We start from the raw sequence: 12601 nt of genomic DNA, 5'->3' as shown, positions 1-12601 counted from the left end.
ATCTTTTTTTGAGTCATTCACTAGTGCAGCTCTGTAGCCCTCTACTGGCTGATGTAAATGTGACAAATGAACAAAAGACCATTCCGTATGAACAAACCCAGAATCCGAATCAGAAATACTTTAATAATCCCAGGGGGAAATAATTTTTGTTCCTGCTGTGAGTACTGCTCGTCACGCAGCCTGAGCGGCTGTGCAGCTGCCTTGTGTCGAGGGAACGTACTACATCACTCACTGAGACTACTCATTATTCCCGAGTCATATAAAAGATTAGTTCAAATTGATTGATACGTTCACTATTGGTTGCACAACATGAACATGACATTCAGTCACTGCATGCATGGAGCACTCGTAGTGTACTGTATTACTTTTTTTTTTTTAACGAAAGAAAAACTGCTTGAGGACGAGAGCTGGCTCCCATCGTTCACTTAAAAGAGCTGGCTCTTTGAACCGGCTCGTTCACGACTGACACGTCACTAGAACCTATCTACAGCTAAATTCTCTCTTACAACTTACAACTTTTAACCTCGATATACCGCCATATATTTTGTGTGAAACTTACATATTATTTTATACATCAATTCATTTGAATGTTGTATTTCAGGCTGGCTATATTTTAAGTAATAAAATAGACTGTTTATTCTCTATAAACCTATGCACAGGAGCTAAACGGATCCCAAAATAAATCAGCTTTAATTAATACAGTCTAATAAATGTTTAAAGAATTTTAACCATTAAAACTATTTAAACAAGGTTATCTGTGGTGGAACAAAAACGACTGCGCTGTTTCCGAGGGTGTATTGTATTGTGGAACACTTGGGTCAAACCAAATGTAGGTAGGAGGGGGGGCGGTACAAAATACAAAACTGCTTGTATTTGTTCAGTCACAATCATATTTGCAGGTAATATTCGTGTCATTTGATTATTTAAGAGATTAAAACGAAATTAAATGTGCGAATTTTAATGTTAACATTCAAATAACTAACACTTTTATTGAGCGCCACCCCCCAAACCCGCGAACTTGGAAGTAAACAAGAAGCTCACATGTCCGGGCCCAAGATGGCGGCGGACAGTGAAGTGTAAACATCCGTCCGCGGTGATTTAACAAATCTTCAGTTTTAAGTTTTAAAGCGTCAAACAGCCACAAAACTTCAAGATTTCTGCGTCCAAACGAGCCGAACCTCAGCGGCAGGATGAGTAACATTTACATTCAAGAGCCGCCGACAAACGGAAAGGTGAGCACAGATTTAACTTGTTTACTTAAAACAGCAGCATTTAAAAACACAAAAGCAGCAGCACAGAGACTCAACAAAGTTAGTCAAAGGCAGCTTGAGGTTGTTGCCAAGCAACCAGGGTCAGCTGCAGGTCAGAGCAGTTAACTGCAGCTGTGCTCTGTCTGTGTGTGAGTGACTGCTGAGAGACACAGAAAATCTCTAAATGAAGCCCCTCCAACTAGTGGACACTAATGCCAAACGGTAGGTGGTATCAAAAAGCCCAAATGACCGTGAGCATCCTTATCTTGTCGACCATGTGAATGCTGAATTTCAGTGTGTGAAGTTAAAAAATGTGACCTGGGGAGAGAGAGAAAGAACAGGTGCCCCGTGCTCCTTTGGGAAATTTCTCCTCTCCAGTTTACATGGGAGTAGATGGGGCTGTCGGTGGGTGATCCTGGCGCATCAGTGCGTCTCCTGCCAAAACTATAAGTCTGACAGCTTCAGCAGTGATATCGCTGCGTAGCCCACGAATTTTCCTACGTTTCTATGTAGAAATTATTTCTGTAGAGTGACATTTGTGGCCACGAGAGCTGTTTGAAAATGTATTTTTTGACAAATGTTTCTCTCTCTCTCCACTCTAGCGATGATGTCACCCACTCTAGCTCTGGAACATTCTACCAATACACACCCATTGTAAACTTTGTCGTGTTTTTTGGTGATTTTTGGCAAAACTGTGTGGTGAAACTCTTAGAAAAAAGTCACAGCACACCATTCCTGGCCGAGCCGGTTGTTTTGATACCTTTTTTGTGTATGTGCGACCAAAACTGTTGGAGGAATAGTGTGCTGAAATTCCTGGGATATGTAAAAATAGTGGATAGTGTGCCATGCAGGCACACTCAATAAGACGTCTTTTCTGTCTGTCTGTCTGTCTGTCTGTAAATGTGAAAATCTGTATAATGTCTGATTTTAAAATATCTTTTCTCACACAGGTCTTGCTGAAGACTTCAGCAGGTGACATTGACATTGAGCTGTGGTCCAAAGAGGCTCCTAAAGCATGCAGGAACTTTGTGCAGCTGTGCATGGAAGGTAAAACTGCAAAGACACAAAGCACGCAAACATACGAGTCCAGAAAAAATGTGCATCCATGTTGACATTTAAGGGAGGGGTCAGATTGAAGCCAATCACCTTCTCAGCAAAGCGACTGGCACGCTGCAGTCTGCTCTTGTCCTTGGCGGTGGCAGCAGTGTATCAGATGATGATGGAGGTGTAGAGGTGCCCCGTCATCGTGTTTGGCAGGTTGGATTTCTTCAGCTGCTGCAGGAAGTTCATCCTCTGCTGGGCTCTCTTGATGTAATCATGGTTCCCAGGTGTTGATTAGGGAGTCACACAAGCTGATGTGGGAAACATAAACACGTTATAATGTGTGTTTGTCACTCTGATGTGATGGTGCAACAATAAAGACATAAAGGAAAGCCTGCATCACGTTACATTACATTTTTAAATAATGATGATCAAAACAAAACATACAGCTGCTAAAACAAACAAAGTGACAACATACATCGATTGCTGTGGGTGTAAAGGAATTCTGGACCTTGAAAGTGCTTGAAAAGTTCTTGAATTTTACCATTAAATAGCTGAATTAATGAAATCAGACTCCATTCATCTCACATAAAAACGCAGCTTTGCTTTTTTCTGTCTTGACATTAATTCTCCGTCACGTTTTATTTCATTTTCCTGGAATTAACTCTGTAATTTGTTCCTGATTATATGCAAATAAATAATGTTGTTGAATGAAAATTTAATATTAATTCATCATTAGGCACTTCTGTGCATGTTGACTGCTCGCCTGCAGACAAACGACCGTCTGTGCACTGACTGGAAGTGAACCAATCCACTGTCTCTGTTTTCTTTGTAATTACTTCCAATTTACTTTGTTATTTCCAGGAAACTTTCTTCAAATGATGAAGTAAATAGCTGAGAAATTACAGGCCTGTCTTAATATATATCTCCGTCCTACAGGTTACTACGATGGCACGATGTTTCACCGAGTGGTGCCTGAGTTCATCGTCCAGGGAGGGGATCCCACCGGAACAGGAGCAGGCGGAGAATCCATCTACGGCCGGCCGTTTAAGGTCAGACTGCTTCTCTCTGTTCTGTGTAATAATGTTCAAACCGACAGAATCAAAACTATGAATGATTAACGAACCCCTATTTTTTTACATTTTGAAACTTTCAGGACGAGTTTCACTCCAGGCTGCGCTTCAATCGGAGAGGTTTGGTCGCCATGGCAAATGCCGGGCCGCACGACAACGGCAGTCAGTTCTTCTTCACCTTGGGACGAGCGGACGAGCTCAACAATAAACACACCATATTCGCCAAGGTGAACGTGACACACACACACACACACACACTGTCTGTGCGTGGACTCAGATCAGCGTAACGTTTGAACTGTTCGTGTCAAAGTGCTAAAATGTAACAATCCCTGCTGCAGGTGACGGGAGACACAGTTTATAACATGCTCAGATTAGCAGAAGTCGAATGTGACAACGAGGAGAGACCTTTGAATGCCCACAAGATAAAAACGACAGAGGTATCATCTTCTTCTTCTCCTTCATTCTTGTTTTGGGTTTTATAATCGTCTCTTTATTGATTTAAAGAAACTTTTTGTCTGTTTCAGGTGCTTCACTCTCCATTTGATGACATCATCCCCCGAGAATTAAAGAAAGCCAAAAAGGACAAAGACAAAGAGGAAGGAAAGAAGTCGCAGTCCAAAGCCACAAAGTGAGCGTTCAGACTTCAGCACTGATGTTTTTTTGGCATTTTTCAAGCTTTAATTGACAGACAGCTGAAGAAGTGACAGGAATCTGGGGAGAGAGAGAGAGAGACGAGGAATGACATGCGGGAAAGAGCCACAGGTCGGATAAAAACCCGGGCTGCCGCGGCAAGGACACAAGATGGATGCTCTACCAACTGAGCTAAACGACGCCCCATCATTGATGTTTTTTGAGACTTATTTTTTAGCATATGAAGTATTGCAACTGCTCTTAAAGAGCATCAAGGATTCTTTAAAATTCAAATTGTCAGGGGACCCGGGTCGCTTCCTTGAGGAACGCCCTGTAAAAAAATGTGTCATTTGTTTTCGTTGACAGAGATTGACACAAATAGATGGAGTGATAGTCCTCCGTTAAGTTTTGACAACTGAACACGTGACAGAAGGTGTAACTCTCATCACAGATTGATGATTTGAGTTGAAAGTAACAGCTCCTGTTTGACTTCCCTCTGTCATGTAGTACAGTGTGATTGAGCTGTGGTAGAGGAAACTATTTTCGTAATCTTTAAAGTCGTGTTTGGTGTAAAAATGTTGCTTTTAGCCTCAAATCTAAAGATTTTCTGCTTTTCTCTGTTTTCTGCCATATGAAACTGAATATTTTTGGAGTTTTGGACATTTTAAAGACACATTTTTTCTTATTTACTGACATTTTAGAGACCAAACGATGAATCGATGACGTAAACAGTCGCGAGTTGCAGCTCTCCAGTGCGGCATGACTTAAATGGATATTGTCTTCTTCTTTTGCTTCACGTCATCTTCTCTCTCTTCGGGCTTCAGAGGCTTTCCTGTTTCATTTCCTGCACAGCTACATGTCTTTATGTGTTGTTGTTATTGATGCTTCAGTGCCAACAGTGTGTTCATGTTTGCAGGAACTTCAGTCTGTTGTCGTTCGGAGAGGAGGCTGAAGAGGAGGAGGAGATGGTGAATCAAGTGAGCCAGGTACCGAAGCATGAACCGAGTCTCTGCGGTTAAATAGTGATGAAGTTACGACTTTGAAAATGCCCAATAACCTCAGTCTGTTGCTGAAGGATCTGTTTAAGGCCTCCACAGTCTCCACAGTCAGAGTTGTTTGTTTTGTACGGAGGCCAACAAATGTCGCATCATCCTGATTAATCGGGTTTTTTTTCAGTGGAAATTAGTTTTGATGCCAAAAGGATTATTTCCACTAATCGTGAATCATGTCGCAATCGTAATCTGTCAGAAATAATCTCAGTATGATGAAGTTTTATCTTATTCAAGCTGTTTGAATCGTGTGTTCAGACTTTAAAGGGAAAGAGCAAAAGCAGCCACGACCTCCTGAAAGACGACCCCAGACTGAGCTCTGTTCCAGCAGTCGATAAGTACGTACAATGACTCGTTTATTAATAATTATTAACACCTCGTCCCTTCACAACATTAACCCATGTCCTACTTTAACAGGAAAAAGAAGAAGCGGGCATCAGGAGACGGAGCTGAGGTAAGATAACAGACGTAACGTTAAAGATGCTTCTGAAACTCCTGCAGTCGATTTTCTCTGATGGTAAATTTATGTTTTCTTCCAGTCGGACGAAGAAGTCGAAGGCGACGTCGAAGACGACCAGGACCCGGATGAAGAGCACGACCCGGAGAAGAGGGAGAAGATGCGAGAGCTCGTCAGCAAAAAGCTCCAGAAGGAAAAAGGCGGCGAGAAAACGACGGAGCCCGGCGAGGAGGAGGAGCGAGGGAGAAAGGCGAGCCGCAGGTACAACGCCGACCAGTTTCTGAAACATGAAGGTGGCAGGTTTATAAAGCGTCTCTGCTGCAGCAGCATCTGTTTGTTGTGATGCGGCGTGACAACCTGCTGAGGGCGCTGTTGTACTGTGTGATACAGATAGAGGCGATAAACTGCTCAGTGAACTCAGGTAGACGAGGAAACGTCCAAGCACAAGGTGACTTCTTCACGGCTTTAGTCGTCCAAAATATTCCATCTGCATTTATGACACGTGTAAATATCAAAGTGTTTGACATGAAAAGGATGTGAGCGTCCATGTTCTGTCCTGCACCGAGTTAAATCTCCAAACATCACGAGCACAAAGACAGATCCAGTGATTCATGTGATCTTCAGACACTCACGCACAGACTGAAAACAGTCATTAACGTGTATTAATTACCGCCTCTGTGCAACAGCTAATCCATCCACAACAGTTTCTCTTTTTTTAGGTCGTGGTTGGATGTTTTGTTTGGAGTTTACAGCCGGTCAAACTGTAAAAACTTTCCCAAATGATGCAAAATATTCCTTTAATCATCATATGAAACACTGAGAAGCAGCAAATCTTCAGATTCTAGAAGCTGGAAACAGATTTTGCTTTAAAAAAAAAGACTTGAGTGATGAATGAGTTGCTGATTAATGTTTGGTTGATCAGTTTAATTAACTAACCGACGCAGTGCTCGTCCAGAGCCGTAGAAGACTAGAGCTGCAACAATTGGTCGATTAGTTGTCACCTGTTACATTTTTTGGAAAACGAGACGTTTAAAGATGAAAAAAGACGTTTTATGGATCAATTATTGGAGTCAATGATTGGCAGATTAATAATGTAAATAATCATTAGTTGCCGCCCTATAGGAGAGACCGAACAACCGCTCACAGGGTCCTGAAGTCGTGAAGCTCAGTGTGGCTCTGGTCACCGCCCAGCTAATCTAAAAACGGGCAAAGACGGACTGAGTGACGCCTGGTTGCTCTAATAAGACACCTGTGACCACACCCACCTGTCAATCAAAGCGTCCACGCTCTTAATCCTGCATAACTTTAAGCCTTAATATAATGTGAACAGGTGAGTTGTATATAAATTCACCCTCAGTACAGTTGTCATGAACGGGGAAATTAGCTACAGAGACCAAAACTGTTTTTTGTACCAGGCTGTAAACATGTTTATTTCTGCTGTGAAGTTGGACATTTGGACATGGGGACTTATGGAGACTGACTCACTTCTGGAGCCAGCCTCAGGTGGACGTTAGAGGAACTGCAGCTTGTGGCTTCACTTTACAGACACGGAGGTTGCCAGTTATTAGCAACATCTTGATTTGACAACACATTGCTGATGAACGTAGCTCCTCCTCCTCCTCCTCCTCCTCCTCGTCCTCCTCCTCCTCGCTCCTCATCATCGACATATCTTCCACCTCTGTTCCACGTTCATGCACACACATCCCCTCACTCTCCCTCCTCCTTCCATATCTCCGTTGTAGCTCACTGGACCAACATCAGTGGACCTGCTATTTGCAACAGGAATGTTGGCACTCGAAGCAAATTACTTACCGCGCTGAAGTCGAAGCAAACACGACGTGTGTGCGAGCCAACGAAGGCGAGACGACACGAAGCGCGAGAGCGACCCATCTTTCATCTCCGCTCGGGGATCTCTCCTCCGTATCCTCTGAACGGGGAGCCCTCAACACACATAATCAACATACCCTTCTCTCATTAGCGCTAATGGGATAAGAAGTGGGCCCCATGTGTATGTGTGTGCATATATGTGTGTGTGTGTGTGTGTGTCCTGACTGACAGCCAGCCCAATGCAGGCAGACTGTAGTATATTAAACACAAGCGCAGATTGTTTTGCTACAAGAACTGTAACCCAACACAGTGGTTTGTCTTGGCAGGGAATCAAAGCGCAGGCTGGTAGGTACAGTGTTAGTCCGGGACAAAGGGGGCATTGTTGCAGGGGGCGAGCTCTGCTGCTCTCCCACTGTCGGCTTTTTCAGCTTTTCAGAGCTGCTCCGTGTGCAACCAGGAACACCGAGTGTGCTATCTGGTCACCTTGGAGGAGGGAGGGAGGGAGAGGATGTTAAAGTCAAAGCCGCAGATGCAGGACTGAGACTGAGGCCTCAGAAAAAAAGCTGATTGTATCTCGAGTCAAAGTCGAAGGCTCGCTGAGACAACCTTGAAATCAGGAGTCTCCCTGAAAACCAAAATAGTTTTTACATCAGGTCAAAACTATCTTAACGCCGCTCTCCAGCAGCAGCCAGATGATATTCCACTGCAATATTCCATGATTGCAAAACGCTTGGACTTGTTCACAAGTCACGGGCGACGCTGCCAAATAACGGCGCAGCGTACCTGAACCGAGAAAACTTTGAAAGATGAGTCACGATCGATCAGATCGGAGCAGATCTGCAGTTTGTGGAGAAGAGGAAGAGAAGAGGGGGGTTGTTTTAGAAAAGACACTGCTGACTGAAGTCCTGAACGCAGCGTATGTGGTAGTGGCCACTTTTGTTAAACCCGACTGGGGGAAGCAAAACGCTTCCATATGGCTGTGGGACACGGAGCGAGCTGCTCCTGCCAGCAGAGGCCTGGCTCCCTCTGCTGTCTCTGCTAATCGCTTCACTGCAGCCTGAAGATAATGACAGCAGCGCGCTTCCTGTTATTTATATCACTTGTTATCACATACTTACATATGGGGTGTAAAGTATGAACTGAATTAACTTTAATAGAGTCTGTAGAAGGAGAAAAAGAAATAAATCAAGGTGCTGTTAAGATTATCACGTCGTCCACATGGTGGCCTCTTTACAGTGTGTCGTTAAAATAACTAAATAACTCAGGAGTGTGTGTGTGTGTGTGTGTCTAAAATAGGGCTGGATGATATAGTTGATTGAAATCGATTGTTACAGTCTTAGATCCTCGTCATAAAAGAACATGAACAGACGACAGTAACGGCTGCATGGACGCCAACTGGCAACCACGTTGTAACGTGCACCGTGACATGAACTTTAAATATTTGTTGCATTACTGATATTTAAATGTTGCTGCACGTGCGTTGGTGTCATGAACAGTTTAAAAACCTGGACGTAGTCTTCGTGATGTCACCCATAAACCGTCCACGCTCTTAACCCTGCATAACTTTAAGCCTTAATATAATGTGAACAGGTGAGTTGTATATAAATTCACCCTCAGTACAGTTGTCATGAACGGGGAAATTAGCTACAGAGACCAAAACTGTTTTTTGTACCAGGCTGTAAACATGTTTATTTCTGCTGTGAAGTTGGACATTTGGACATGGGGACTTATGGAGACTGACTCACTTCTGGAGCCAGCCTCAGGTGGACATTAGAGGAACTGCAGTTTTTTTTTTTTTATTTGTGTTGGCTTGGTTGCAGCTTGTAATGCCACAGCGACTTCCTGTTTATACAGTTGCTTAATGGATGGTGCTACAGGTGTTTTGTAGCCACTAACTAATTTTTCATGATGCAATAAGACTTTTCAAGTCCATGTAAAGTCAGAATAAATGAGTTCTGAGTTTGTCAGACCAACGAAGAAAGTGTTATTAAGCACCCAGCCAAATTTAAATGATTAAAAATAGACAAGTTTATGAAATTAGGCGTTAAAATCAGGTAAAAATGAATTCTCAGCTTCAGGTCTGACTCACTTCTGGAGCCAGCCTCTAGTGGACGTTAGAGGAACTGCAGCTTTTTTTTGTTGGCTTCACTTCAGTCACCGCTCGTCTTCAGATAAAACACAAAGTAGACAAACAAATGATTTTGTTCTGTTGCTGTAATTAAACTTTCAAACACGTTTAGACGCAGAGTGTCTTAATTACTCATATCAGGTGATTTAAAATAATATTTCCAACCTGGCAACCACTTTTAAAAGGAAGTGTCGAGATGTGGAAAACCGGCAGATATTCACATTTGAAGAGGTGGAACCAGCGACTTTGTTGCACTTTGGCTTAAAGAATGACGAAGTGATCACTGAAGCTGCACAAGTCTGTTTAGTTTTTAATATAATTTGCTCTAAATTGTTGTGGAGTGATGTCTGGTGTCATCGTGGCTGGATCGATAAACAATAATATGGAGAGATTTCTGTGTGAGTAAAGCTTCATTACTCTGTCAAAGAATCAGTTTGTGTTTCTTCTGGCGCTCTGCCACACAAGTGTGTGTTTTAATTAGAGCTGCCACTCACGATTAAATTCATTACTGATTACTCTGATCGTTATTTTATTTTTACATTTAACAGTACCCGAGATGAGTCTCGGTCTGGAGACTTCTCGAAGGTCTCGGTCTCGTCTTGGTATTGATTTTTTTTACTCAGTAAGCTGCTTGTGCATTGTCTGATTTATTTGTTAATATCATTACTGCGATCGGACGTAAAACTACCAGCTTGGAGACGTCAGATAAATCTTCTGTAATAAAATTTGGCGAGTTCAGAAGAAAAAACGCAGCAGTCTGCAATGCAACGTTCGCTCAGACGGCCTCACCCAAAGAGCTTTGGACAATAAGTAAGCTACACTGCCAGGGCGATCCAGACTCTTCTCGTCTGTTGTTCCCCGTTGGTGGAACGTCCTACCAGATCCTACCTTCACAAACCTCCTGAAGACCTCCAGCTCTTCAGAGAGGACCTCCTCTACAACACTACCAACAGCTGGACCTTGATTCTTTGTGAGTTATAAATAAAGCAGCCGTCAGCTAATTGATGAACTAGTTGTTGCAGGTCTTCATCTTCCCGGGTTTGGCCTTGTGCCACGTTGCTCTTGCCGTGTGGACAGTGTAACTTAAACGGGACCATCAGACACTAATTATCCCGCCCGAGCGGCCGTACCCCGGACGCTGCGTCACTCGGTATTAATTGGCTGCACCTGTCTCTTGTCATCGGTCAACGCGTTCGCGTGGAGTTGCCGCTGCTGCTTTTATGCAGAAAACTGCTTGAGATAATCCAGTTCTTGGCAGCGGCGTTGTGTATGTTTTGGAACTGCCAGGTTTACACATCTCTGGCCCACTGTAGCATGTCTGCCCCCATATGGGGCACTTGCTCGCTGGAAACAGTTCCAGACAGCAATGCATGTCTAGGATGGAGAAGACTTAAAAAAAAAAAAGAATAAGAACACTGCTTGGACTGTGATCAAAGTCAACATCTCACAATGTGCACATTCACTCTCAAACAAGCGAAATATTTAAGATTCACGACCAGAAACCGCTTGATATTCCTCCACAACGCACTCGACAGAAGGCCGGAGGATCCAGTCGATAATTGCAAGGGCAGATAAGCCGCTCTTAAAAAAAAAAAAAAAGAGGAACCTTGGTCCACTGCGTGGGTAATGTGTTGGTCCAGATCAAGCTCTGCAAAATCATGCAAATTCCTGTGTTGAGGTTGGATTCCTCCACTCCAGCTCACAGTTCTCCTTGGCTTTTGACCAAGCCATGGAGTGCCCCCCGAGGGGAGTTCACCCAGCCATCTTGTTATTCCAGCACATTCATCCACATCACTTGCTCAGTCGTTAGACTGGTTCGAGTCCACCATAGCTGCTGCCATCCCTGTGGTGTACTTAGTCTAAATTAAGACTTGAGGTATTGAATTAAACTTGGAAATATACATTTGTTTGGTCAGTAATTACTTAAAGTCACCTGAAGGCTAGAAAATGAGAATACAGAGAAATCCAAAAAAGGCAAGTACGCCTGCCTGTTTGTACGTTTTGGAAAACGATTGAATTTTTGATGAACCATACAGTCATCGCTGGACTATTTTTAAGTTTGTCAAAATTCCTGTGTCAGCCTCAGACTCCTGCCAGACACCGGAGTATTAAATGCAAGGTTCTGACTCATGAGAGAGACTTCTTGGTCTCCTGCCAATCACTTCATATGCTTTCTTTATGAAAAGTTAATCACCCGCAGCTTTTCTGAAAGAGTGACAGTAGCTGGCAGCCCCCCATGTAGACCCAGACCACTGAGACTGGTGGAGATCCACAGACTGTATCTACATTTGGACATTTAGGTTTGTTTGTCTGGCAACTCGTGACGAAAGGCTTTTCTATGTCTGCTGGATGGATGGATGGATTCCTTTCGTCCTTCGGGTGTTGAACCTTAGTCATGACTTTTAAACTGCTCTTGTAAAATAGTTGCTGAAAAGACTTTAAACGATATATCACTGAAATGTGGAGTCAGAGGTTCAACAAACTGTTTTTCAGTCTTAGGATTTTGTGGGCGGTCCTTAAAGGGCGGCTCGATGACACGCTGAGGCCACCCTGAGCAGAGAGACAGAGATGAATTCATCTCAGCTCAGAGTGTTTTAAAGTTAGTCATGTCATTTTCTGAACTCATCCGACACGTTTCAGCGCCTTCAGAGGACACGCCCACACAGTCCTGGAGCTGAGAATTCATTTTTACCTGATTTTAACGCCTAATTTCATAAACTTGTCTATTTTTAATCATTTAAATTTGGCTGGGTGGTTAATAACACTTTCTTCTTTGGTCTGACAAACTGAGAACTCATTTATTCTGACTTTACACGGACTTGAAAGTCTTGTTGCATCATGAAAAATTAGTTAGTGGCTACAAAACATCTGTAGCGCCATCCAATAAGCAACTGTATAAACAGGAAGCCAACACTTAAAAGTGCCAAAAAAAAACACTGCAGTTCCTCAAACATCCACCTGAGGCTGGCTCCAGAAGTGAGTCAGTCTCCATAAGTCCCCATGTCCAAATGTCCAACTTCACAGCAGAAATAAACATGTTTACAGCCTGGTACAAAAAACAGTTTTGGTCTCTGTAGCTAATTTCCCCGTAAGTTAAACTCTTAAAGGTCCTTTTTTTGTCCATTTCTTGACTTCAGTTGGAAAAA

At 43.2% G+C, this 12601-nt stretch overlaps 1 protein-coding gene across 1 annotated transcript in view; it reads left to right on the top strand.

The window, feature by feature from the left end:
* The first annotated feature begins 1024 nt into the window (after positions 1 to 1024).
* Positions 1025 to 12601, top strand: part of cwc27 (CWC27 spliceosome associated cyclophilin) — a 30128-nt gene continuing 18551 nt past the window's right edge. Inside the window, exons 1-10 of the mRNA XM_010746782.3 lie at positions 1025 to 1232; positions 2201 to 2297; positions 3231 to 3343; positions 3448 to 3591; positions 3703 to 3801; positions 3889 to 3992; positions 4911 to 4980; positions 5302 to 5381; positions 5461 to 5497; positions 5583 to 5761. Coding sequence (XP_010745084.2) covers positions 1191 to 1232; positions 2201 to 2297; positions 3231 to 3343; positions 3448 to 3591; positions 3703 to 3801; positions 3889 to 3992; positions 4911 to 4980; positions 5302 to 5381; positions 5461 to 5497; positions 5583 to 5761 — 965 coding nt within the window. The 5' untranslated portion in view covers positions 1025 to 1190. The remainder of the gene's footprint in view (positions 1233 to 2200; positions 2298 to 3230; positions 3344 to 3447; positions 3592 to 3702; positions 3802 to 3888; positions 3993 to 4910; positions 4981 to 5301; positions 5382 to 5460; positions 5498 to 5582; positions 5762 to 12601) is intronic.

This window comes from Larimichthys crocea, chromosome IX, assembly GCF_000972845.2.
Source record: "Larimichthys crocea isolate SSNF chromosome IX, L_crocea_2.0, whole genome shotgun sequence".
Taxonomy (NCBI): Eukaryota; Metazoa; Chordata; class Actinopteri; family Sciaenidae; genus Larimichthys; species Larimichthys crocea.
The sequence above is the reverse complement of the archived record's forward strand: the minus strand, read 5'-3'. Positions and strand labels throughout refer to the sequence as shown.